At 37.2% G+C, this 27,145-nt stretch overlaps 2 protein-coding genes across 6 annotated transcripts in view; one reads left to right on the top strand and one right to left on the bottom strand.

The window, feature by feature from the left end:
* The window catches only part of gpatch8 (G patch domain containing 8), a 65,806-nt gene extending 63,240 nt beyond the window's left edge, over positions 1-2,566 (bottom strand). For 2 of the 4 annotated variants that reach the window (XM_056240976.1, XM_056240977.1), the window contains exon 1: positions 2,415-2,469. Coding sequence is in view for 1 of the 4 variants with exons in the window: in XM_056240972.1 (XP_056096947.1) it covers positions 2,415-2,459 (45 nt within the window). In the remaining 3 variants the exon portion in view is untranslated. Of the gene's footprint in view, positions 1-2,414 lie in introns of all 4 variants that reach the window. The other 2 variants (XM_056240972.1, XM_056240980.1) reach the window with 2 other exon arrangements.
* A 1,679-nt stretch (positions 2,567-4,245) lies between these two features.
* map3k14a (mitogen-activated protein kinase kinase kinase 14a) lies at positions 4,246-26,212 on the top strand. Of its 2 annotated transcripts, none has more exons than XM_056240969.1 (16): positions 4,246-4,405; positions 10,318-10,567; positions 10,657-10,696; positions 10,801-10,996; positions 12,576-12,908; positions 14,360-14,494; positions 14,604-14,733; positions 14,887-15,015; positions 17,720-17,818; positions 17,892-18,049; positions 18,204-18,354; positions 18,437-18,781; positions 19,664-19,773; positions 19,992-20,127; positions 25,381-25,481; positions 25,578-26,212. In XM_056240969.1, exons 2-16 carry the CDS (start codon positions 10,327-10,329, stop codon positions 25,794-25,796), a joined length of 2,523 nt encoding a protein of 840 aa, XP_056096944.1. In that variant the 5' UTR covers positions 4,246-4,405; positions 10,318-10,326; the 3' UTR covers positions 25,797-26,212. The 2 variants fall into 2 exon arrangements, with proteins under 2 accessions (XP_056096944.1, XP_056096945.1); XM_056240970.1 differs by lacking the exon at positions 4,246-4,405 and adding an exon at positions 8,187-8,290.
* Positions 26,213-27,145: the final 933 nt, after the last annotated feature.

Here is a 27,145-nt window from a genome sequence, read left to right as displayed (position 1 = left end):
CACTTTCTTTATTCCACTCCGCTCGTGTTAATATTGAAATATTCGCCAGGGAACACTCAGGTAAGATGACGTAACATAAGAACAGCCTTATATCTGTAGAGTTTTGACTTCTTTGCTCGCTGTTTTGCTATTATTCTCGTGCATGACTCTTTCACTAAGCTGAACAGCCAATCAGAGTTCCCTCTTTCACCGACAGCCCGACGCCCATTCAACATGTCGAATCGGCTGAAACAAAGCCGACGAGGACCAATTTCAGCCGACGGCACGGAACCATGCAGAACACACCGAGGAAACTCAGTCGGCCGACGCACAAAAACTGCCCGACGGCCGACCGTCGGCTTGGTGTGTTCCAGGCTTTAAAGTGACAGCAGTTTAACCTGCTGCGGTCTGTCATGTTAATCTAAGAACAAAAGACAAGATAAAATCACTCGCTGCTCTTGACTGAATCACTTTTGTAACTTTAATTGTAAGCATTAATCTGAATTTTATTTTTACAATGAAAACTAGGCTATCTAATGTTATTTTACATGTGGTTACTTTCATTTCAGTAGTATTTCTTACCTGAATATACTTTTAGAAACACCTGAAAACTTTAGCCATGTTTAGGCTATTTAATTTATTTCTTTATTCTATTGTACTTAGTTGTGCTATCGTTTGCAATTTGTTATTTTATTACTGACTGTTTAGTTGTTGTTTTTGGTAAATCTAGTTCAACGATTTAAATAAAGCCTCCCTGTGCTGTGTGTCAGCTATTACAACAAAATGACCCAAATTTTAATTTTACAAATGATCTGTATGGTGGTATAGAAAATATAGATATTTTTCAAGGTATTGTTTAGAAGTTGGAAATTCTCGTATCGTGACAACACTACTACATACAACTTGAATGTCCTCTCTGAGAAAATCTCAGACTGAAATCTACATTGATCTATTGGCTGTCAGACATATTTGTTGTTTGGATAAAAATTAATTCCATATACAACGGCTTGCCACTTGGCTGGATGAGCACCTAGTTCACTGTAGTGGTTGATGTGCAACTACGCCATCAAAAAAAAAAAATATAGGCCTATATATATATGTTGTCCACTGCAGTGACATCTATGCGTGAAAGGGTTAATTCTGACAATTGAAAAATTGCCAAGGCAAAGCTCTCAGTTTGGCTGCTGGCTCTAAACTAAGGGGTTCACAATGTTCGTGGGCACTCTAATAAAAGCTTGTTTGTTCCTGTCAATACATCATGAGCAGCCCAACTGCGTGGTTTCAGAAACCCTTCTTTCAGAATGGGGGCTGAAGTGAACTCCCATCTGCCTACACATCAGTGAGGGACAAAACTTGCTAAGGCTCTAGTTAAAGCAGAAAACCTTCCCAAAAGGACCATTAAGGATTATATTAAGAAACCCTTATGACAAGCAATATATCATTTGTCAAAACAAAAACAACATTCCTTATACATTGCCCAAGAACATCTACAGCAGGATTTCTCAAGAGATGCACAGAAAATGTTTTATATGCATCACTCGATAAACGTCATACACACATAACGTTCAATATTAATCAAGACATGTCAACAACACTCCAAATTACCAAGCAGTAAAGATGCCAGATCTGGAATCAGCATAATGCAAAAACCAATGTATCTCTTTTATCGCATTGTGTCCAAGCATCAGTACTCCAGACGTTGTAATGTTTTTTTAGTTGTTTTTTATTTTAGCTGGCATTACTTGCAAATCAGGTATGCAAAATGCAGCACAAACATGCCATTGTGCTAGTTAAGAGTCAGTATGAGACAAAAACAAATAAAACAATGCCTGTATTATTCGCATATAGTCACAACCGCGAGCAGACACAGGACATGATATCACGGCTAACGTCCTAGCAAAGATAAACTGCACAATGGGGATTAAAAAGAGCTTTAACTACAAAACTCAGCCTTTAATTTAGAAGTTTCACAAGTAAAAACGAACATTTTACATACAACTCATGCATATTAGAGTCAGGTGGCCGTTAGTCAATGAGATATTTGCTCATATTCTCCTGGCTGAGGCGTTTATCTCTCAGTGCCAGGCCAGGTCCAGTCTGCGGTCATCCTACCAGCGTCTCAAATTAACAACATACCACTGTCAACCACAAGGGGTCAAATAACGACACGTCTCAAACGTCAATGGCCATTTGGATATTTTTTGGAAATTCTTAAAAATGTATCAGGTAAGTTAAACTGAAAAGCGACACGGACACCTCACTGGTCTCGAGCTTGTCAATGCTAAACTGGGACGATATCGCTGTTCTAGTGTCACAGTTGCAACGCGAGCTCAGCGGCTTAAACAAGTAATACCAAACTGTACAGAGCACGACTCTCCAAACTACATAGTGACCCAGCAAGGTTTGGATACGTGCAGTTCCTGTAGCCTTTTTACCTGGAAATCACGTTCTTCGTTGAATCTAGAGAATCTGTCGGCCATTTTCTCTCCTGTTCGCCTCGTCTCCTGCGTTGCGACTTGTTCCTCTGTTGATTGAAACGCCCAGTGAAGTGGGCGGATGAGCAATAGCCCAATTGCAGTGCGCCATTGTTGATTGATGTGCTGGCTGTCCAATCATCTAAGCGCGTCGTACTCTGAACGCATTGGCTTTAGAAGAGATTGTTTTGAACCATCGCTGGTGTTTGTTGTTCACAGTATGAATGGTGCAATGTACGACAACTGTGCATTGATCGCAGAGAAAGGGCCTTGGACACTTTTACAAATTTTACACACAGCCTACTACGTTTAAAATGTGTCTTGGATTTGTCTAGTAGGCCAACTATTTTACATAATACCTCTGTTGACGAATGAACTAATAGTAATTCAACTTCAATGACAATACACATATTTACTCAGTATGTTTTTATTTTATTATTTCTACACACGAAGCATTTATCATTCATGCGATTGTTTGTATCGGCTGTCTTTTGTTAGTTACTGTGAGGGCCCCCTCTGGTGCCAGGGGGGAAAAACATCCCATTGCTCTCAAGCTTGCCAAAAAGTTTGAAAGCATTTGAATCAAATGAAAAACTCTCGAATCTCAATCCTCAGCTATAACAGCATTATGCAAAATTAAAAGAAAATGGATAGGAAACTTGTGTCGTATTGTAATATGATCTATACAAAATTTCTCCTAAAAATAAAGGTATTTTCAAAAAGCAAATAAGGGGTGAAATTGTAGCAGAAACTGTCTATACATTTAGAATAAGTATTAACTGTCTACCTCAAAAAGCAATGACACAAGTTACTAAACATAATAAGGCCTCCCATATCTAAAATGTAAGATATTTAATTGTTTAGATAAGACAATATCTTATTGTTAAAAACAAAACAAAATTAGTACTTCTGGCAATTGTGGTTGTTTGCAACAAACCTCATAGCTAATCAAATCTTTTTAAGTGATTCTTCCAACAATTGAAAGTCAAACAAATTTTTTTTTTTTTGTGGTTTTAGTTTAATCAAAAACATGAAAAACGAAATAAATGTATAAAATAGATTAAATACGGTTTTACGTCATTTGATTATCTATCAAATTCTGCAGATCCTTTCCAAGAAAATGGGTCCTTTTCATGGGATGGAATTGTTACAGGAGTTGGACAAGTTAAAAACATCAGGGTTCCCAGGCTGGTGGCTGATCGAGTGTGGCCCATTTTCAAAATTATTTTGCTTTTACACTCTATAACTTTTTTCCACACCCGGATATTTCATTTCCCAACTTCTATGAAAGCATGGCCTACCTACATATGCCAGTAGATGGTGCTGCAGACCAAAATATTGGCAAAATACCACTAAAAACTGAAGGTGAAAACGTAACAAAAACGAACAAAAGTATGGTTAGATATGTCACATGTACATTATTTCACATTACATTCTACGACTACCACTATAGCCTACTACTAGCTACTACTAATAAGTAATAAATAAATAAAATAATATTTAACAATGTTTTCTACATTGTTTGAATTGAGATGCTGAATTTATTATGGTTGTATTGGCTATACTACTTGTGATGTGGCTGAAAGTATGCTATGTTCCACACAATATGTATCTTTATTGCACTTATGTGGCGGAAATTCATAAAACAATTTAGAAACAAACACAACAATATGGCCATTCAACGTAGGCTAAACTAAACCTCATAGCTGCTTTTAGTGAAATGTCTTTCGATATGAATCTTCAGTCGTGCTGTCACATTCTGTGTCTTATCTAGTGAACTGCCTGTCTAGACAGCCGCTTGAACGCGACTGGAATGCCCGAACATGCTGTCTAGGTAGGCAGCTCACTAGGCTTTGACACGCAGCCTCAGTCTTCCTGTCTCAGGCTACCAGAAGAGCTCGACACACCGTTCGACACAAGACCATTCTCCTACTTGATTAAGTTCAACTAAGGTAAGTCCCCTTAACTTTACTGAATTACCCTTATAGTGTCCGTCAGGAACGCCCGTCTTTAATTCCTATACCAGCTGAATTCACTAAATTTAGTTTCTAGAGTATTTTCTCCCTGATTTGTGCGAAATGGCGGCTTGAAGGAGGAAGTTAAAGCTCTTCTTTCTTTCATCGTTTTAAAACGAATATACTTTTAGAAACACCTGAAAACTTAAAGCCATGTTTAGGCTATTTAATTTATTTCTTTATTCTATTGTACTTATTTGTGCTATCGTTTGCAATTTGTAATTTTATTACTGACTGTTCAACGATTTAAATAAAGCCTCCCTGTGCTGTGTGTCAGCTATTACAACAAAATGACCCAAATTTTAATTTGACAAATGATCTGTATGGGGGTATGGCAGTTTTCTCCATGGTATAGAAAATATAGATATTATTCAAGGTATTGTATCGAAGTTGGAAATTCTCGTATCGTGACAACACTACTACATACAACTTGAACGTCCTCTCTGAGAAAATCAAAATATTGTTTGTAGGCTAACTTACTATAAATGTCTAAAGATAATTGAGAAATAGTCGTTCATTTGTGAAAACGAGAACAAATCTGTTGGATGTAAAATGTAAGACAAGTAGCCTAACGTTAGTTTTGTTTTTCCTCAATATTATGTGTAGGTTAACATATTCATTATAGATCATATTAAATTGCTCATCTTTAACAGTTACGTTGAGTGTGCGAGCGAGCGTGCGTGCGTGCGCGTTTAATGGTAATGATACAGTAATAATACATACAGTTCATTCCCTTCATATACAGTACAAGAGTGCAGATGTCTATTATCATGTGTTTAATGTCTAACAATAAACGCATTTCTGTAATGCTATGGAAATAGTGTCTCATAGCAACAGCTCTTAAATGCATTATGTGTCCCTTGGTGGTAAAGGAGCCCCTGCCAGTTATTCAGGGGGTCTGTTTGCAGTGGGACGATCAACAGATCCATGTCTCGCAGGCCTCCAGTCCCTTAGTTTAGTCTTTTGTGCAGGACCTACTCAGGCCAAAAGCATCCTGTTCATGTGTGGGGGCGTGGATGAGTCACGCCTAATCTCTAAAAAAAATAATGTGTGTGTGTTAAAGGCAAGACACTACAGGCAAAAATGTTACTCCAAAAAACTCTTTCTGGCTGTTGACATTCATGGAGTGATAAAAAGAGATATTCGAAATCTTCTCTGTAAACACCTCTATTTTGAGATATCTAATATGTAAACAAAATGAAATGAGAATTCTGAACCTGGCTTTATGTTCAGATTTTTGTTGTGGAAATGTATGCAAATTTGTGTACAATTAGATACCTCCTCATTTGCATATTTAAGCATAGCAGAAAACTTGTAATACAAAATGTAATGTCTCAGTCTACTGTGATTGAGGAAGTATGGCGATTAGTTTGTTTTTTTTCTTATCACCTGTGCATTATTCTTTGATTTTCATGTTTCAACCAGTTTACGCTTCCGTCCATCTTATTTTTGAATGAGTAAACAAATGAAAAGACAGGTTTATTGATAAAGTGATAAAAACTATAAGGACTTAAAGGTAATTGGTTTGTTAAGCAAATGCACTACAGTTAATGACTGGTCTTTCAAACACAGTCATTGTGAAGTGGACATTCCCGTTGGTTAAACCGATTTGTTTTGTGTCAGACTTCAGCGGTTTAAGGCTGTCATTATAGCTCTTAGCATGTGTGTTTTCCTTCTCGGCCCCTGTCCCTGGCCTCAATACCACACTGTTCCTGTTGAACATCCACACTTCCGTATGCCATGGCCCATTGAATCCACTGTCTGTCATTTTGTGTATTCTTCCTCATCTGCCTGTCATTCTGCGCTCTCACTTCTGCAAAAAAACAACAACCTTTTTTATCCTGTTGATAATTACAGGCTGTGAGTTTTGACGAGTTGATGAAAAGTTAACGTCCAATAACGAGTTTTTGTCTGTTACAAGCCAAACCGCACCGTTTCCCTGAACCGTCATTAGAAATGACAAATTCAAGGTGTGGCTTAACTCCCAGTTCTGTAGTAGCCTGAAAATAATTGACTGTGACAAATGTTTCCAGTGTGAAATTTTCTTTGCTAATTATGTTTTCTCACTTTCTGTGGCTTTGAATAATAGATGGATAGATGTGTGACTGTAATGCGAATATTAGAAAGATAAACAAAAAAGTTGGGGTTGTTGGTCAGAAGTTTTTGAAAAAAAGTCTCCTATGCTGCTTACACCAAGGCTGCACTTATTTGATCAAAATACAGTAAAAACTGTACTATTATGAAATATTATTACAATTTAAAATATATATTTTTTTCTACTTTTATATATTTTAAAATGTAGTTTATTCCTGTGGTGGGCTGGTGGCAAAGCTTAATCAACATTCTTATTATTATTAATGTTAAAAACAGTTGTTATGTCGAAATATTTTTTTCCCCTGAATTCTTTGATGATTAGAAAGATCAGAAGAACAGCATTTATTCAGTTATTTAAAAAGGAAAATCTAAACACTACAATTTAATACATTTCGATAGTCCACTTTAGACATTCTGCTAATTGTAGGTACCATTGCAATGACATTTCAACTAACTCTCATTAATTTGCAACTACACGTCAACTAGGCTAACTCTCATTGCAGTATTAATGGACTGTTAGGTTGGGGTCAGTGGAATAAGTTGACATGTAATTTCAAGATTCGGTAGAATGTCTGTTGGATGACCAATAAAAATAAAGAGTTAGCAGATATTAATCAGACAGTCTACTTATACTCTAACGACTGTTAGTTGACATGAAGTTGCTAAGTTACTTATGGTCAACAGAATCTCTAAAGAGGATCATCAAAATCAAGTGTTACCAAAAGTCTTACTGAATTTTAATCGGTAATGTATCTTCTAAATGTGTTTTTTGCCATAAAAATGTTCCAGCTCCATTTTCTTCAAAGAGAAAATAGATCTGTAATGGATTGAGGTTGTTTCAATATGCAGTATTGACATACTTTTCGTCTGACAAGATTATTTGTAATTTAAAGAACATTTGGTCAAATCGGTTATAAAAAACAAACAAAATATTAGTCACAGAGGTCATTCAGGAACTAAAGTTTTTTTTTTCTTGCTGCTACTAGTTTTTTTTTTCATCATCTAATTTTTGTGAGAATTGTGGCCCTATGTTTATTGTTCTCTATCATTAGCAACATTAAGTAAGGGATAATGTACATCCAGCCGTACATCCAGAATTGGATAAAACACTTTTGAGGGATAGTTCTCACAAAAATGAAAATTCTGTCATCATTTACTCACCCTCACATTGTTCCAAACCTGTATGACTTTCTTTCTTCTGCAGAACACAAAATAAGATATTTGGAAGAATGTTGGTTTCCTTAAAATATTTTATTCTATGTTCCGCAGAAGAAAGAAAGTCATACAGGTTTGGAACGACATGAGGATGAGTAAATAATGACAGAATTAAAATTTTAGGGTGAACTGTCCCTTTAAGGTGATAAATGTCAAAAAAAGATCGATATAAGGAGACATAAATACAATCTGTTAAATACTCTCAGTTAAAGAACAAGAGTCTTTCAGGCAGGTGAAGTTACTGAGAGCCTGACTGCTGTCTCAGGAGGAGGAGGAGTGGAGTGCAGCTAGGGGAAATGGGGCTGATTTACGGGAAATCATTCCCATCCAATCAGAGCGCTCAGTCTCGACATGGCAGACAGCCAGTGGGATCAATCGTCAGAGGTGCACGCTGACTAATGAAGAGAGAGACAGAGAGAGAGAGAGAGAATGGGAGGGACCGGCCTCGATAGAGTGTTAGTAAACGATTTCTCATGCATTGCTCTCTGCATTTGGAGCTGTATTTAAAAAGCGGTATGTTTTCTTCTCTCTCTTTTGCTTTTTCTTGTGTTCAAGATAAAAATGATATTCACTAATCACCATTGAATGCAAATGACTATATTGTAATGAAAAGGACTGTCAGTCTCTGCTGGGGTTTCATGTGATCATATGCTGTGTGTGTGTAACTGGTCGTGGTGTGAGGAACATTTGAGGAACAACAGGTTACTCGACTGCATGACTTTGTTGCAGCATATTTTCCATTGCTTAATTTAAACGCTATGGGATGATTTTTATGTTCCCACAGTGCTGTGAGTGCTCTCTGAAGTCATTTCGGTGATGTAACAGCTTGTTAGATATCAAAATGGAGGATTCAGCTCCTTGCAGCCAATAAGCCGTTGGCAGCATCTACACACTGTACACAGATGACGTTGGTTTTAGATGGAGGCCTGTTTTCTCTTAGTTTAGAGGTATAAAAGCTGGAGAGAGAGAGAGAGAGAGAGAGAGAGAGAGAGAGAGAGAGAGAGAGAGAGAGAGAGAGAGAGAGAGAGAGAGAGAGAGAGAGAGAGAGAGAGAGTGAAAGGGAGAGTGTGGGACAGATTAACTGGGGTCATATAAAGGCGTACTGATGCAACATGGTGCAACTGCGTGAGACCTTGCAGAGTTTCTTCAGGCTGTGAAGATCTTTCCAGCTGAACAGAAGAAAAAGACCAACTTGTTCAGATTTTTGTGTATTCATATGATTAAAAGCTTTTAGGATAATTGTTTCACTATGAAGAAAATAAATTTATTTGCATGTTGGACTAATTATATAAATGTTACATTACTTAGCTAAATGATTGCACTGCAACAAAAACTAGATTTTCTTATGAAAATGAAATGAAAACTGCTTGCAAAACTGGCTGCCACATTATGCTAGAGTGCTGAGGGTGGTTGTGAAATCAAACTTTGTGATATCAAGTTTGGCCCAGATGCCGATGACATAACTGAACAAGCCCAAACTTGATTTTATGTCATAAAATGTATAGTAACAAAATAAATCAATAACTTTTTCTGGGGTTTTCTCAGCAGTGTTGTAACATAAGAACCTCCAAACATGATCAAAATCTATTTTCTTCCAAATTTGAAAGGTTTTCCCATCAAATTATATCAATTGACAGAATTTTCATTTTTATGTGAACTAATTAAGGCGAGGCACGGGTGATATCACTCTTATGTGCCACTAACAAAAGCTTTTACTGTATTTCCAAACAACAGGGAAGTAGAATAGAAAAAAAGTAACCACACCGTCTGCATTTGAAATGTATCATCGACCAATCACAAGGAAAAAGATTGTCTTGATACCTCCCACATATACCCGCATTGAAGTAGTGAGAAATAGTCGCTGACGTTAGGTTTATGATAACAAGCCAACTTACGTTTGTAACTCTTCAGAGATAAAGCTCTGCCTCTGATATAGTAATGTTCTAAATTAGGACTTTTTCAATACCAAAATGAGTCCTTAGTTACAGTCTTATAGATTATAACTGGTTCGCTTCTTTTAATCTGGGTTGTACAAAATCATCTCTTCAGACAGTGGTGTGAGCTGCACAGAGCACGCCTTCATTTTGATAAGCAGAAGGCTCACGTTACGCCCTCAGCAGCACCTCCCATTCCACAGATCAAGCTTGAGGAGCAGGAAGTGTTAAAGTGAAGAATAGAGTCTTTGTGTTCACTGAAAATACTTAGAGCAGTGTCCTCTATCACCTTCAACAGGTACAAAGTTCAGGCTTTGTGACCAATCACTGTTAGGATGAAGACTAAATTAATTTGCATCACCTCGTTTTACCTGAAAGAAAATACCCTCCCCTGCCAGTTAGCGTAACCAGCACCAGTTAGTGAGGGCCAGGTGTGTGGGATCTTTTTTCACGGAGCAGTTACGATCTTGCTATGTGTGTGCGTGAGAAAAAAAGAGAATGAGGGACCCTATTTAAGATCCACAAGGTTTAGTGATACGCATTTAATGTTACTGGGCAATATGAGACTTACGAATTGATTTATTCATCTATTTCTGTGTTTTGTAGAATTTCAAGATGCTGTCTCAGAGAATTTGGAACTCCACTGTCCCGTTCTCCCACATGGATCAAAGTGATAGCAAAGCTCTAAACTGCCTCGGCTCGAACTTGGTCTCTCACACAGAGAGCAAAGAAGGAGAGCTGGACAAAATGGATCTGTTGAAAAATACCTTCCTCTGGAAGGTCATGTATCAGGGAACTGCCAAACATGAGTGGAGACACGGGACAGAGAAACATTCCATTATTGCACAGGCAGAATGTAAGTACTGATTTAAAGAATGCGATGATCATTTCTGATGATAATATTTCCAAATATATTTGGGCTTAATTGTCTCTCTTTTTTCATAGGTGAGTCCCAGGATTCGCAGGAGTTCTGCCCCAATGGCAGGTAAAAACCGGTGACTGTCCCACAAACACATGTTTCATTATGTATTCTTTTAATACCAGGGATTAATATATCACTACAACTTACATATATTTTCATAATTTCAGCCACAAAAATGGGCCACGTGTTATCTCCTCCACATCGCCTGTTGGCTCCGTTTCTCGCAGTCGGCCCAGAAAGAAACGTCGTAAGAGACAGCGGTGGAGACAGGGTGAGAAGGACAGTCGATCGAGCGAGTTCGTGGGAGTCACTGGAGTGCCGGAGCAGGACAGCGGCGAGTGCCTGTCGTCATCTCTCATTCAGGTTAGACTGAATTCATTGTAATTTGTGTAATTTTCATATATGCGATACATGCAACAGCTTTGTTCTAAAGCCTAGTGTGCTGCCATGATGTTTGCTGTCTAGATAGGCAGCTACCCTCAAAGAAAGTATCCAAATCCTCTTTCAAGGACACATCAAGGACTATAACTATTTGCTTCTTAAGTTGTGTTATATATCGAATACTGTTTCCGCCTCCACTGTGTTTCAAGTGAGAATACCATCCGAAACAGCAGTGAATGAGCAGAATTTATTCAAAGCACACTTTTAAGCAAAGCATTTAAAACTCTGAACATACTGTGTACTGAACACCAATATTTTAACGGTTCAGAAAAGATGATTCGCTGTCTGGCCAACTGAGATGTCAGTATATAGAAAAAGATGAATGATTTTTTTTGGTAGTAGTAGTACAGCACACCGAGAGTGTTTATTAGAACTGTTTGTTGTTTGCTTTTGGCATTTGATAGAGCGTTTGGAGCCGAAAAAGATAACGTGAAGTCAGACAAAACAAGCAGATTATGATAACTATAGCTATGATGTTTTGATGTTTTGCTTTGAGAACACTGTAAAAAAGATAAGTCACAACAACATATGTTTTAACCTTACTTTAACTCATCAAAATAAGTTAAGCAATTTTTGATTTTTTTAAATAAGTAATACAGTCACTTATAATTTAATAATAATAATATAATTTAAGTTGAAATGATTTACCGTATACAGCCAATGTAATTTAAAAAATGAATGCAGCAACTGAATTTAAGTTTTTTTTTGGTACAGTGAATAGAGAAGTCCATACAACAACTATAACAAGAACAATAATGATACAGATGAACAATATCATTGGAATTCCTTTCAAAACTAATTTTTTGACCCCAGAAGCTGAACAATAAAAACAGTGACAGCCAATCAGAAAAAGCTTGTGCATTTAAAGCAGCAGACGACATAACTGCAATGCACACTTGTAATAATCAAAACGTTATTGCTTGTTGGTGTGGACACTAATATAGTTACCATAATTGTTATATTTAGTTTTCATTCTTGGTGTAAACGGCCTGTTAATGCACTAAGCAGTTTAATCTAGAAGAATCTGGCATTAGCAGATTATTAGCAGTTGCTAAAACAACAATTAGTATGAAACTAATAAGCACTACAAAGCTAATAACCTAACATTGACTAAATGTGTGCATTTTTAATAAAATGGCACATTTTTTATTGACTTTTCTGTAGTGAATAAAAAATGGTTCTGATGTCTAAAAATGTAACCTAGGCAGGAAGCTCACTATGTTTTGGAACTGAATTTATATAAAGTCTTTTGATTTAATTTAAGACTTGGCTGTTGCCTCAGCTGTTAGGTGGTAATGTCCCAGAGGAAATCCAGTGATTAGCTAAATACTGAGTCATGTCTTTACCTCTCCCTAGAGGCTTGAAGCACTTAAACTAAGGGAGACTTTTACAGACCCAAACAGATTTCCCCCCATTAATCTGCATTGATTTTATACATTGCTTTCAAGTGTTTTTCTCACTAATCAAGTCCAGTCACCTTTGTTGTTTCCTCTTGGTTCAGGTTAGAGACCCAGTGTGCATCAGCAACAGTAGCAGTACATACAGCAGCAGTGGCCTCAGCACGGAGAGGGTGTCCGTGCAGGAAACAGAGGGTCCGTCGTACCATCAGTGGGAGACCTCCTGTCAAAGCTATGCGCTAGAGAGTGAGGAGCTGAAGTCTCCACTGAGAAGCAAGTTCGAATTCCTGGCTGTTACGGCCCTGAGGGACTATGTTACAACCGAAGATCCCTGCTTTGCATATAGCTTTTTCAAAGATGTGCTGAGAGAGGAGAGGGAGAGAGATGAGGACGAAAGAGAGGAGAGCGACAAGAACGAAGGGATCCTGTTCAAAGAGGTGATTTTAAATGCCAATTAAAACATATGGCGAAAGGCATGTTGAAATTGACACATGGATGAACTCAGACCGAAAGTGCGTGATGCATAGATGGGTTCTCTTGCACGCTAAGATACAAATTTACATACGAGTACACAGCCTAAAAGTCATACAAGCACACACAACCCGACAATACAGATAAAGACAACAAAAGAATACTAATACGGAGAGGAAGAGAGAGAGAGAGAGTGAGAAACACATGCACACTTGCCTGCATGTACACAGCCAGAAGTTGACTTGCGGTCGTCGATTTCCTGTTTTTCTTGCGTTCAGCAGTGTTTCATGTTTACCTCACCAGCCTAGTTCTGCTTAGGGAGTTTCCTTTACAAAGAGAAATAAGCAAACAGTAAAAAACATCTTCGTACACTTACTGTGCTAGTCATGTGCTTTAGTTTGACATTTCGAAATTCTAGACATTTTCAGTAATTCTATTGAACCGTTTTATATAATAAAGATGCATCCGTCAGGGATTTGTCATTTGTCAAAAAAATCATACATGTACAGTACTTTGTTTAAAAAATAAAATAAAACAGCAAAATAAATAATTGTAGTTTATAAAGTAAATTTAGGCATTACAATATTTTTAAGGCACATTATGAAAGATTAATAAAAAGGCTGAAGTGAAGAGTTTTATTTAAAGATTAGCTATACGCTACCATTCAAAAGTTTGAGGTCAGTAATTTCTTTAAGAAATCAAGACCTTTTTTTTTTTTTTTTCAAAGGATGCATTAAATTGATCAAATCTGACAGTAAAAACATTTATAATGTTACAAAAGATTTATATTTCAAATAAATAATGTTCTTTTGAATTTGTTGGTAATCAAAGAATCCTGAAGAAAATGCATCAAAGTTTCCACAAAAATATTAAGCAGCACAACTGTTTTCAACATTGATCATAATAATAAATGTTTCTTGAGCATCAAATCATCATATTATAATGATTTCTAAAGGATCATGTGACACTGAAAACTGGAGTAATTATGCTGAAAATTCAGCTTTGACATCACAGGAATAAATTACACTTTAAAATATAAAAAGAGAAAACACTTTAAATTGTAATATGTCACAATCACAATATTATTTCATTTTCTACTGTATTTGTGATCAAATAAATGCAGCCTTAGCATGAGCATGAGAGACCTCTCTATAATTCTATACTGTTTTGTCTTAATAAAATAACTATTTAGGAATCACAACATTATAAAATACATTATGAAAAACAGATATTCAGTTTGAGATTTACTAAAGATCACATTTAACAGTTTTATTAAATTATTTGTATTTTTTTTAAAGATTAACTTTAAGTGAATGTTAGATGACAACAAATAGTATAACCAAAAATATTGTAGCATGGCTGGAAGAACACTGTATTGGCCAATCAGCATTGATAACGTCATTGTGTAACTTTATAGGGGCTACAACCGGTGAATTATGAGTACAGAGAGGGACGGGAGTACGAACGCTGTCGATTTGTCAAGCAGGGTTCCTTTGGAGAGGTCTACAGCATTAAAGACAAAGGCACTGGGTTCATGTGTGCTGCCAAAAAGGTATTTCTGACCTCCTTTGTGTCCAGCTTATTCCTCTGGCCTATGGCGCTGCTGATATTCAGGTGCATTTAGTTTTCCATTCATTGATTCCTTGATCCTGTGTTTTCAGGTGCCGTTGGTGAGTTTCAGCAGTGAGGAGGTGGGCTCGTGGAGTGCCCTGCAGTCTCCTCAGGTGGTGGAACTTTTTGGGGTGGTTCGTGAAGGTCTGTCCATCATCCTCTTCATGGACCTCAAATCCAGTAAGAACTCAGAAGCGCAGTCGTAGACATGCAACAAACAACATCCTTATTTCCTCAGCCATTGCTTAGTTCATTATTTGGCATCTCTGGTGTACTGCACACAGGAAGTCTCTAGTGGAGAGATGGAAAGTTTGATCTGCTCTGTTTGCACAGGTTCTCTAGGACAGCTGGTGGAGGAACGAGGCCGCCTGCCAGAGGATCTGTCCCTGCACTACCTTCAGCAAGTACTGGGGGCGCTAAACCACCTGCATAGGAAACGCGTCCTTCACCTGGACATCAAAGGTACGTGCAGAATGTAGGCTGGATAGCTAAAAAGGCCTTGAAGCATTTGATTGGTCGATAAGAGTGGAAGCTAGGTGGAGTCTTATAAACAAGTCTAACGCTTGAGCATTTGTTCTGTCCTCTCTTCTTCACTAAGCCAGACTGTCTCCATTTAATTTATGTGGAAAGATGACATGATATTAACATTTAACATTAACATGTCTTCACATCATCTATGTGGAAAATGGACATCCCTTTTTTGATCTCACTTCCTTCAGTGGTTTCACAGTTCTTTGGAAACTGCATACAGAAATGAAAAATCAAGTGAGATGTCATTAATAGACAGCAATTGAGATTAAATGCTGAATAAATTGAGACTTTTGCTTGTGTCTCCTATTTCAAAGATTTTTTTCCTAAGTAAAATGACCAAATTACCCTGGTAATCTCACGTCTCCACATGTGTTCAGATTTTCCAAGATACCAAAAGTCAGACATCTCAATATGAACAAGTTTCTCATAACTGAACAATAAAAAGTTTCCAAAATTGTATGTCAGTTCTTCAAGTTACCTCAATGTAAATTTTAGGAGATACACTTCAGACAAAGTTGATACACACGTGAACCAGTGTTGTTATTGTTAACTAAAACTGTTAAAAATTGTTTTCTGTTATCAAAATAAAATGTTAAATAAAATAATAGATTAAAACCCACAGCTAAATGAAATAAAATAACTACAAAAATGGGTAAAAAAAAATGTACAAAAAAATATTAAACCTAATAAAAACCTAATACAACTGATAAAAAGGACAAAGGCACATAACACAATTACTAAACTTAAATTAAAATTGAAATGAAAACTGAAAATATAAAAATGAATGCTAATTAATAAATACTTTAATAGTATATAAAAAGTAAATAACATAATACAAAATAAAATAACATAACATTTAAATGAACCATAACTGATGGACTTCAGGCCTCCTTAGCTATAAAAGAGCATATGAGCAGTATATGAGCAATAAAATGGCCTTCTGGGTTGGTTCTGTTCAAGGTTACAACAGAAAATGCTGTAAGAAACAAGTTTTCAAAGAAATTGTCATAAAGCCATAATCACAATCTGAAGAATTACAGATATGCAGTTGAAGAAGCTTATTCTAATATTGTGTGTTTGTGGCTGGGTTTGGTTGTTTTTCAATAGAATGGGGTGAGGCAAACAGCACTTGTGGTGAGAGAGAGACAGCGAGAGAGAAAGAGAGAGATCAGAGTACATTGTGAGCAGCCCAGGGCTGGGAATTTCCCACAGCATGACTCATGTGGTTCAGATTGGGGGGGGGGGGGCACTGAAGAAACAAGACACGGATCGAAGAAGTGACCATGTTTAATGCATAAGGACACCATAGATTTATGTAGGAGCTTTATGTCTTTATAATCCATTCAAATTGATTAAAAGGCGGTTAAATTCAAGCAAACAGTAAAACCAACCTTTTTTACTCTGACATCTACAGCGCCATCTGCTGTCCAAATATTCTACATTTCATTGATTATCAGAGTTTTAATCTTGTCTTTTATTTTCTTCAGTCGACAAGTTGTGGTTTGCAATTTAGAAACCGAAAGTCTGTCGCACTCCAATTTTGACTTTTACTGGAACCGGCCAATCGCCCCTTTTAGAGTAGAGACTTATGGGAACAGATGTGCCCATTGGAAAACAGCTTGTTATGCCGCTTGATATTGCAAACTGGTATTTCTTACCACATTATTTTAATGTGTGGTCGTAATTATACATACATTAGTTTGTAGTGGAAATAGTTTTATCATTTTCTGCGCTTTGTTATTCGGCTAATGAATCTGAAGTCTGGCACATTCACAGAAAATAGCTTACTTTTGCGTCGGTAGGTGCTGCTATGTTTATAGGTACTGCTCCCATTCTGAAATCTTACCAATAGTTATTAGTGCCCAGTTTCACAGACAAGGCTTAAGTTTAGTCCCAGACTAAAATGCATGTTTGCTCTGTTTAAACTGAAAGCAACTTGTAGATATCCTAAAATATGTCAGTGCCATTGTTTTGCCTCAAGATGCACAACAGTAATGTTTTTTTCTAAGGCACGTTTAAAAAAGCCACTTAAATGACCTTTTTGAACTAATGCATAATCCTGGCTTAATCTAGGCCGTGTCTGTGAAGTTTAATGTCAATGTACTAAAGGTTATGGAAATAATAGCAAATTATGATCACTTTTAAGCTGAATCACTATCATTGTGATGCATCATCATGATACTCTTGAGGATGATCTTAAACTTCTGCCTCCATTTCTCAATGAAGACTCAAAAGTGGGGGCTGGTGGTGTTTCGGGAGGCGAGAAATATATTTGAATAGCTTGTTTCACTCAAATACACTACTGTTCAAAAGTTTGGGGTCGGTAAGATTTTGTTCATGTTTTTGAATGTCTCTTATGCTCACCAAGGCTGAATTTATTTGAAACAGTAAAAACAGCATTATTGGCAGCATTTATTTGAAATAACATTAATGCGTCCTTACTGAATACAATTTATTTCTTTTGAAAAAAAACTAAAACAACTGGTCCAAGCCTTTCTGAATGGTAGTTTAGCTTTTATGTATTTCTCAGGGCTTTTCCAAGTTATTATTCAGATAAATACTTTACTGTCTTTTTTTTTTTTTTGTGTGTGTGTGTGTGTGTGTGTGTGTACTCATGTTTGTGTTTTATTTTCAGCGGATAACGTTTTGCTGTCAGAAGATGGGAAAGATGCGTTCCTGTGTGACTTTGGGCATTCAGAGAGATTAGGCAAACAAGGGCTTAGTGAGGGTCAGGGTAAGTACCTCAAACAAATTTCAAGTGAATATAGACATGCATGAGTTGAGCAACTAATTAGGTATGTGTTTAGGGCTGAAAGGCACAGAGACCCATATGGCACCTGAGGTGGTGCTCAATGAGCCCCGCTCTTCAAAAGCAGACATCTGGAGCAGCTGCTGTATGCTTCTGCACATGCTCAATGGCTGTCATCCATGGACACGCTACTATTCCCGCCCACTCTTCCTCAAGGTAGACTATGATTGGAAATCATTTAACGAAATGAGGCCAAATAAGGCCCTCACACTTTTAAAGTCACATTTAATTTTAATCAGTGTTTTATGATACCTATATGATTTACATTCACTAAACACTTAAGAAATATTGTTTGTTTGCACGGTGACAGATAGCAACAGAGCCTCCACCACTAAGGGAAATCCCACGTGACTGCAGTTCCAATACGGCTAATATAATAAAAGCAGGACTGCAGAAAGATCCAATCAAACGAGCTTCTGCCAAGGAACTCGCCGTTAAAACTGCTAAAGCACTTAAAGAAGGTACCAATAAAGAAGCATACAACACACAAATGTCTGAATATTAAATATTATACAATTAAAAATGTCTTCAATTTATTTGCAGTCGGGGGACTTCGCAGCCCTGTGAAAGGAGGAACCTATAAGAAGCCACTGGGAAAGCCAGAGAAATCAGACCCCGCCCATTCAGCCACACCCACCCCATCCCACCTCGCCACATCTTCTCATAACTCTAAGCTGCAGTGGATGAGCTCAGAGCAGAAGAAAGAGGGTGATGATGGGGAACGTAATGACAAACCACACAGGGTAAAGCAGAGGAAAAACGCAGAGGAGACAAGAAACGATGACCACTCTCCTCCGAAATCACTGCGTCACATTCAGGCGACTTCACCTGAGCTGCCAATCATCAATAAAACCAAGCCAGAACAAGAGATGCGGAGACTGGAGATAGGTGAGCAGCCCATCACATCCGATCATGTGATATTCAAATGAATGCAGACTTGGTGAGCATAAAATAACTTTAAAAAAATCGTACCAACCCCAAATGTTTGAACGGTAGTGTGTAATACATTACGTGCGGGTTCAGAAATAACCGTAAAATGTCAGATGAGATTTTTTTTTTTGACGTTTTATTCCGTAAATCCGTTCCGTAAATGTTCATCCACATGTCTTCGTAAGAAATAAAAATTGATCCACCTCAAAGGAACATTTTTTGTTTATTTTGGAAATTTAATTTGCCTCTTGGTGTCTCCAGTGGGGGTTTTTTCTATGTCATATCCCATTTCTGTCAGGACCACTATCGTCAAATACGATTAGCATACAGTTTGGATTGGTGGTATGGTTCTGTTCTGGGCGAGAACTCCCTGCGCATCCATGCAGCCTAGCATGGATAAGAGCAGCAATAACCCCCCCTAGGGTAAACAGAACAGAACCAACATGAATGTATAGCAGATGTCATTAATTCAAGATTTTAAAGTACAACATAATTCGAGAATTTATTCTGATTTAAGGGGAATCAGAATGCCAAATCCTGACTGACGAGAAGAGGAGCTGTGGATGGAGGAGGGTAATGCGCTCCTGAGAAACGCGATAGCTGCCGATAATACTGAAGGAGCTTATATATGTATACAGTGATAGGCGTCGTATTCCTATAGGTAGACGTGTATCAGCTGATGCGAGCTTGACTAACGTGACCTGCCAGAACTGACGCTACGCTTGATAATTAGCATCAGAAATATGTGGATGGAAACAAGCTGCTTGTTAATATTCATTCGGAACCGTAGCATTGCAGATTATAATTGTAACATTCAGTTTGTTCTCTCTCTCTCTGCAGATTTTTTCCTGAGTAGTCTCTCCCAGCCTCATTCTGCTGAGATACAGGAGCAGCTGCTCTCTTGTCTCAGTAGCGACTGCCTCTCCACTAGAGAATACGGCGACAAAAAGGTAAACAAACCCAGGCATCAAGTTCAGAATGCTGGATATGAGGCAGCCTGTAATTCCTTCTAACCTGATGCATGTCTAGTAAATACGGTAAAATGTAATTAAGAGTGATAGTTAAGACCGAACTTCCTGTCAACTCTCAGCTGTTAGAGCATCTCACTTTGACCAATAACAACTTCTTTGAAATTCAAAGGGTTTCACGCTTCTTCTTTTTTCTCCAGGATTCAGGACGTTGGTCAGTCGGCGCTGGCGATGACGACAGCTCAGGCGTGTTTTCCTACAACAGCCAAGATGTCCAGAGCTTCAGCAGGGACTGGCTCGCCCCCACGCATCAACCTCCGCCCCGCTGCTTTGAGGGTGTGTGAACAAATCCTCATTACTTCAGAGAAATGCAAAGCATCATTACATAACAAACGGTTTGGCAGTGAAATTTTACAATACTCAATATCACTGCAACAAAATATTATGCTATCAAATACACTTTATTTAAAGTTAAATAATAGTATAAATATTAACAAATTAACTTAAAACAATGGCATGTACACTACAATGTTGTTTTCGTCAACGATGACGATAACAAAATGATTTCGTTGACGCACTTTTTTTTATGATGATAACGCGACGATGACTACCTAAAAATGGCTCTACGGTGACTAAAACATGACGAGACGTTTTCGAGTGACGGAACGAAAATGATTATAAGTCTGACGTTCACAATGCATGTCATTAGGGCTGGGCGATATGGAGCAAAAAATATATCTCGATATATTTTGCTATATCTCGATATTCGATATATATCTCGATATCTTTACAGGAAAATGGATGTGAATACAACTCAAAATATAAGCCTATAATCAATAGAAAATTAATTTTCCATAACAGAATGTAACCAAATGAGAAAAATTAAACACAGGGCCTGAATTTCGTCATCATTATTAATCACGTGATTCCTATACAGAAACTGAATAAAGTAATCAAATGGAAAATAACACTGAGTAGAATTTTAGTCCTGAATAAATTAAATACATAGGTTATTAATCCTGATTCCTTTAACTTAAAGCTATCTTTTGTTGTATTGACAACAAAATGAATGACACACATATGGCTGCCGGTACTTTAAGAGGTAGTGCACGGATCCTGTGTTCATTATACTGGCATGCGTTTTATGCTTATTAAAGACAAAACCGACTATGTTTAGAGTATACTCACGACGACCGAAATTGACAATTTTGCGTGTTAAAGCAATATAATCCGCGAAAAATAACTTTTGTTACTGGCCAGCTGTTCTTAAGGCGGATTTTCTATGAATGTGCGCATAGAAAATAATCTCTCAGAGAGCGCGCGAGCACTGATTAGTTTAAAATCGCTTGAATGTTTAAACTGGTAAGACTTAAAAAGACGTGCAAATGGTAAACTTCAGTCACGATGCACTGCTGGCCCGATTGTGCGAGTGAATATCCATCATGTCCCGACTCCTAAACGCGAGTGTGTTTTATCGCCGCAGCGCTTGATGCTTGCCTTGCACAACACATTAGACGAGAAAGAAGCGGCACCGCTGAACACTCACGCTGTTTGTGAAATTGCGTCTGGCAGATAGTTGTTAAAAGAATGATTTGATTTTATAATCTGTGTGGATTACGATTGCGGGAATTTCCCGCATTATAAATGGGAGACCTGCGGGAATGATTAGAATTATGCGCAATACCCGCGCCGAAATTCGAGCCCTGCAATAGTTTAAAACAAGACGTTTGTAGTAGCCTTCTGATTACTGGAGTCCATTAATCGAACTTCCATGCCTCTTATATAGTAATTATATATTGTAGTATGTAGGCTACCAATTTACTAATGCAATTAATGCTCACACTCGGTTTCTCTCGTGCTCTGTCGCTCGCGCGCAGACACACTCGGAGTTCTGTAGCCTCCGGGCTGGTTGCGGATGAGACAATTGTTGAATGAGACAACACGCGAGGTGAGGGGGAACAAAAGCAAGGAGGCGGGGGCGAGCACAGCACAGAGAAGGCAAACAAGCAAAGTGGCGAAATCAGGATTAAATATAAACAATATATCGATATATACGAAATGTCAAAATCCATATCGTGTTTAAAAAATATCTCGATATATTTTAAATATCGAGATATCGCCCACCCCTACATGTCATTTCTGCCTATTTTGCGTGAAATCTGTCTGTTTTGAGGAAAATGTCATATTGCGATTAATGAGGTCAATATTGCGATTGCGATATAATAAACAAATGGTTTCATGAGTCAACTTGCTTGGTTCTAAAGTAAAATGCACACACAGATTAGTGATCATTCTGTGTATTAATGTGTATTTCTCAACTCAAACTAGCAACAACAACTAAATGATTGATAACACCTATAATGATCAATAAGCCATTGATGTAAAAATGACGACACCCCCCACATTTTAAACGTTAATTATAGCCATCCAACATTACAGTGATTCCATCAGTATAATTGAAAGCTATCAACTTTTAAAATATTTATTAGGCTTAAAAAAAAAACAGCTTTTAAATTAAGTGAACTTCAAACAATCCTCACATAAACCCATAATAAATGCCATATTTACCTGTGCCCTTCCTGTCTTAACAGGTAGGATTGAGGATTTATATACAGATATATATACAGAAATTGAATAAAGTTATCAAACAGTCTGCGCTGCATGAATTATAAATTATATATAGACTAATCCTTATTAAAGCTACAAAACTTCTTTAGTCAAGGGCAGTGAGTAATTTTCTGTTCCCTTTGTTCTTTGATTAACTTTACTGAGGGAACGCTTTATTCGCTGCTGGCCCTTTAAGAGCAGCCGTTGCTGAGACGCGGATCTCACACGCGCCTCATTCTCTCACAAGCACAACTCTTTTCGTCCATCATAAGACTGCTCTTATGTTATGAAGATAATCGACAAAACGACATTTTGGCATAATTGTGTGTGTTATTGTTCGTTCAAACTCGAAAGAGAACTGTATTCTGGCACGCGGTCTGTGCATGCGCATTATACTGGCGCGCGTTTTTCTGTGAGTCACATTCAGGACATTCACAGGCAGCGCGCTCTCTTTTGACTTCTTGTCGTGCAAAATGTTTTTTAGGCATTTGCACGAATAAGAGCGGGATCATGTAACACTAAAGGATGACAAAAAAGAAGAGATGCGGTGTTAATAGCCCTAATTTGTTTATTTCATATAAAATCGCGGCATTTTGCGTTATATAATCGCATAGGTTTGACATCGCGATTACGATTGCGATACGATTAATCGTGCAGCACTAGTCGGGCCAATCAAATTGCCAGGGCGGGCTTTATACGATGATGGACAGATGATCTGCAGTTACATAAGAAATCGACAGCGCATTAATTTTAAAAGAAGAACAGAGAACTGCAATCAAGGCATTTGTCGATCGGAAAGATGTGTTTGCCGTCCTTCCTACGGGATTCTAGCCTGGTTAAAACCAGACCATTTTCATTTTTAACTGAGTTATGGTCTGGCAAAGCGTCATAGACAAATCATTTCCAGAGGGGCGTCACCAACGGACGTCGCGGATAGACCTAAAACCAATCAGAGCGATGAAGGAGATGACGTATGCAGAGAGTTTCTCCGAGTGTTGTTCTTTGCTCGGTTTTTAACAAAAAGGAAACGTTCAAATCGCTTAAAACAGACGCGATAGCTGATTCGAACGAGTGATGTTCGACGGCGGCATCCATCTTTGTAATGTAGGCTACAAAAAATCTGCTTCAAAATCCCAGCGCTGCCGTCATCGTGTAAAGCCCGCCCCAACGTTTCTGATTGGTGCCTCGATTTCGACAGATTGGAAATGGGCTTGAATGAGCTCTTTGCCAGACTAACTTTCAGAGCAAATCTATGGAGCAGTATCAGACTCACATTCTGACTAGTATGACGAAGTCAGGCTAAAAATTTACTAAAACCGTTTTGTGTTTTCGTCGACTAAAACTTGACTAAAACTATTAAGTTTATAAGTGACTAAAATGTGACTAAAACTTAAAAGCATTTTCGTCCAAAAGACTAAGACTAAAATTAAAAGGGCTGCCAAAAACAACACTGGTACGTACACTACCACTCAAAAGCTTGGAGTTGGTAAGATTTTTGAAAGAAGTCTCTTTTATGTTCCCCAAGGCTACATTTATTTGATCCAAAATACAGTAAAAACAGTAATATTGTGAAATAGTATTACAAAATCACTCTTATATATAAACTATATTTTAAAATGTAGTTTATTCCTGTAATTCAAAGCTGAATTTTGAGCATCATTACTCCAGTCTTCAGTGTCACATGATCCTTCAAAAATCATTATAATATGAAGATTTGATGCTCAAGAAACATTTCTTATTATTATTATCAATGTTGAAAACCGTTGTGCTGCTAAATATGTTTGTGCAAACCGTGGTACATTTTTCTTTCAGGATTCTTTTAATATAGCAAGTTCAAAAGAACATTATTTATTTGAAATATAAATATTTTGTGACATAAATTTCTTTACTGTCACTTTTGATCAATTTAATGCATCCTTGCGTGAAAGAAATTACTGGTCAAAAACTTATTTCTGAACAGTAATTTAGATTTTAAGTATTTCTCAAGGTTTTTCATTTATGTTTAAAGGCTTATTTCACACAAAATTTAATATTCTGTCATTAATTACTCATCCTCATGTCGTTCCAAATCCGTAAGACTCGTTCATCTTTGGGACACAAATGAAGATCTTTTTGAGGAAATCTGAAAGCTTTCTGTCTTTAAAAAATTAACGGTTTTGTCCAATTTTTCTAGAGACTCGATCGCTTTATATGATGAACAGATTTAATTTAGCATTTTATTCACATACAAACATTCATCAACTCACACGCCAGTTGTGGTAAACGGAAGCTTATGCGTTGTTCGCTTGACGTGCGGGAACCAATGAGGTTCATTATCATGTGTTATGCAGCACGATTGAGCTTCAGCAAGAACCAATGAGGTTTGTTCTCTTGTGTCAAGCAGGTTCGGTTGAGCTTCTGTTTATGTTCACTGATCAATGTTTCTATGTGAATAAAAGCCTAAATTAAATCTGTTCATCATATAAAGCGATCAAGTCTCTTCAGAAAATTTGGAGTAAATCGCTCAATTCATATGAATTAGTTTTACGATCTCTTTATGAACTTTTTGAAGCGGCAAAGTGGTACTTGCGTAGCTGTCAACGGAGGGACAGAAATCTCTCAGATTTAATTTAAAAGATCTTCATTTGTGTTCCAAAGATGAAAGAAAGTCTTACGGGTTTGGAACGACATGAGGGTGAGTAATTAATGACAGAATTTTTTTTGTTTTTTTTGGGTGAACTAATCCTTTAATAAAAAATAAAAAAAAATGAAATCAACTGCAGTTTCATTATTATCAACAATATCAGGTCTAGGTCTAATGTACATGTTCCATTTTTAATCAAATCCTTTTTTTTTTTTTGGTATAAACCAGTGCTTTTGTCACATATTGGCACATAACTCAGTGAAGCTACGAGAACATGATTTACACATTTTTAGATATTTTTAGAAAACATTTATCGTGGCTCTTTGTGCCATGCTCACATCTGTTCTTTGTTTCTTCAGGGGTGGATGTTTATATCAGGGACTTTGATGGGAAATGTTTTCATATTCGGGAGACGCCCAGGGTGAAAGTAGGCCACATCGCAAGAGGAATCAGCGATCAGGTAAACAGTGTGTGTGTATATAGTGTTTATGCAAAACACATTTTTTTCTGCATTACTCTGTGTTTGCTAGAGATTAATATCTTCTCTCTCGGGCAGATCTCAGAGAACGTGTTCAGTATGCAAACAGAGGATGGTTGCATGGTGCCCCATGACAAAGAGGTCCTAGAGAACGGCCTGTTTCTGCGTTGTGTCCCTGCCCCTGACTCCTGCCACTATCGTCAGTATGGACACAAGCCTTGCTGCACCCTCGCCCCCGACTGCAAACTACCGTGGAGCTGGAGGATCAGGGAGGGGGTGCTGGAGACGAGAGACTGACCTCTCCATCCTCAATCCGTTTCTGTTCCAGTCAAAATACCTTTGCATTGAAGTTGAACTGAACTTGTATTCATGAATCTCATCTGTTAAACTTTCGAGCCATTGTCATATTATTGGTTTACATTCTTATTATTTTGAAGTAGTTTTAACCGACTATGCAGGTATTTTTTGTGCCGTGTTGTGAAGATCATCATGGGCCTTCATGGAGTCATTTCATGATTAACGGCAAGATTGAAAGGCCTTTAGTCAATCAAGTGTATGCTTTAAACCTTAAGCACTTACGAATTAGTTTACAATGTCAATATGGTTGAGCTGTGGGACATTAAGATGCACATCAAAATTCAAAATAATCACTGATCTCCTCGCTATGAATGGTTTATCTGCATTTTAAAGATTCAATAAAAACTAATTCTTTACATTTTTTTCGCAGTTGTCTCAATTATCTATGATTGATAATAGATGTGTTCAGGATTGTTGCGCTTGAAAGCGTTACTTGATTAAGCTTATTGATTATTTAGAAGTCAATCAAATGTCGGAAGTAAAATAGTTAAAATAGTAAAATAGCTGGAACATGTCAACATTACAAAACAGATCAACATTACATCAGTGTTATTTTAGTATTACTAGCTTTTATTTTTAAATTTCAGTTAAATTTTTTTTTATCTTAATTTATTTTGCTATGTTTTTTTCATTTCTATTAGTTTTTTTATTTAAATAAAGTAATTTTAGTACTTCAACCACTGATATATGATTTATCTAGATCAGTGACTTAACTTATTTTTTGGTTTAATATTTACATCTTATTTCAGCTTTATTTTAACTTTAAAATGTTTAATAGTTTTAATTAAAAAAAAAAAAACCCTATATAGTCAAAGCTACATTTGTTTTTCATGATTTCAAAGATATTTTAAAGGCAAGGATTATTCTTAAATGCTTCCAATTATTTTGCAGACAAATGTATGGGAAATGTATTACAGCTAACAAGTGTCCAGCGTTTTAGAAACATCCCAGGATGCACCTCATGAAGTCTCCTTAAATAAACCCAGAGTGAATACTATATAGTTTTCTTTGTTTAATATTCACTACATAATTCCCATACTTTTGTTTGTTATTTCATAGTTCTGATGCTTTTACCATTATTTTAAAATGTGGAAAATAAATTATAATAAAGAGTAGCTGCGTCAAAAAATCAAAACACACACCACACGTTTAAATTGAAATCCATAAAAACAATTTATTGTTTCATTTTACATCTTACAAAACAAACTCATGGGCTCACAGCACATAGACTGCCTTAGGGTGCACAATTGATACCATTTTACAAAGATGTAGAAAAAGATGTAAAAGGG

This window comes from Rhinichthys klamathensis, unplaced genomic scaffold, assembly GCF_029890125.1.
Source record: "Rhinichthys klamathensis goyatoka isolate OS25496 unplaced genomic scaffold, OSU_Roscu_1.1 h1tg000626l_1, whole genome shotgun sequence".
Taxonomy (NCBI): Eukaryota; Metazoa; Chordata; class Actinopteri; order Cypriniformes; family Leuciscidae; genus Rhinichthys; species Rhinichthys klamathensis.
This window is presented reverse-complemented; position numbering and strand designations above follow the sequence as displayed.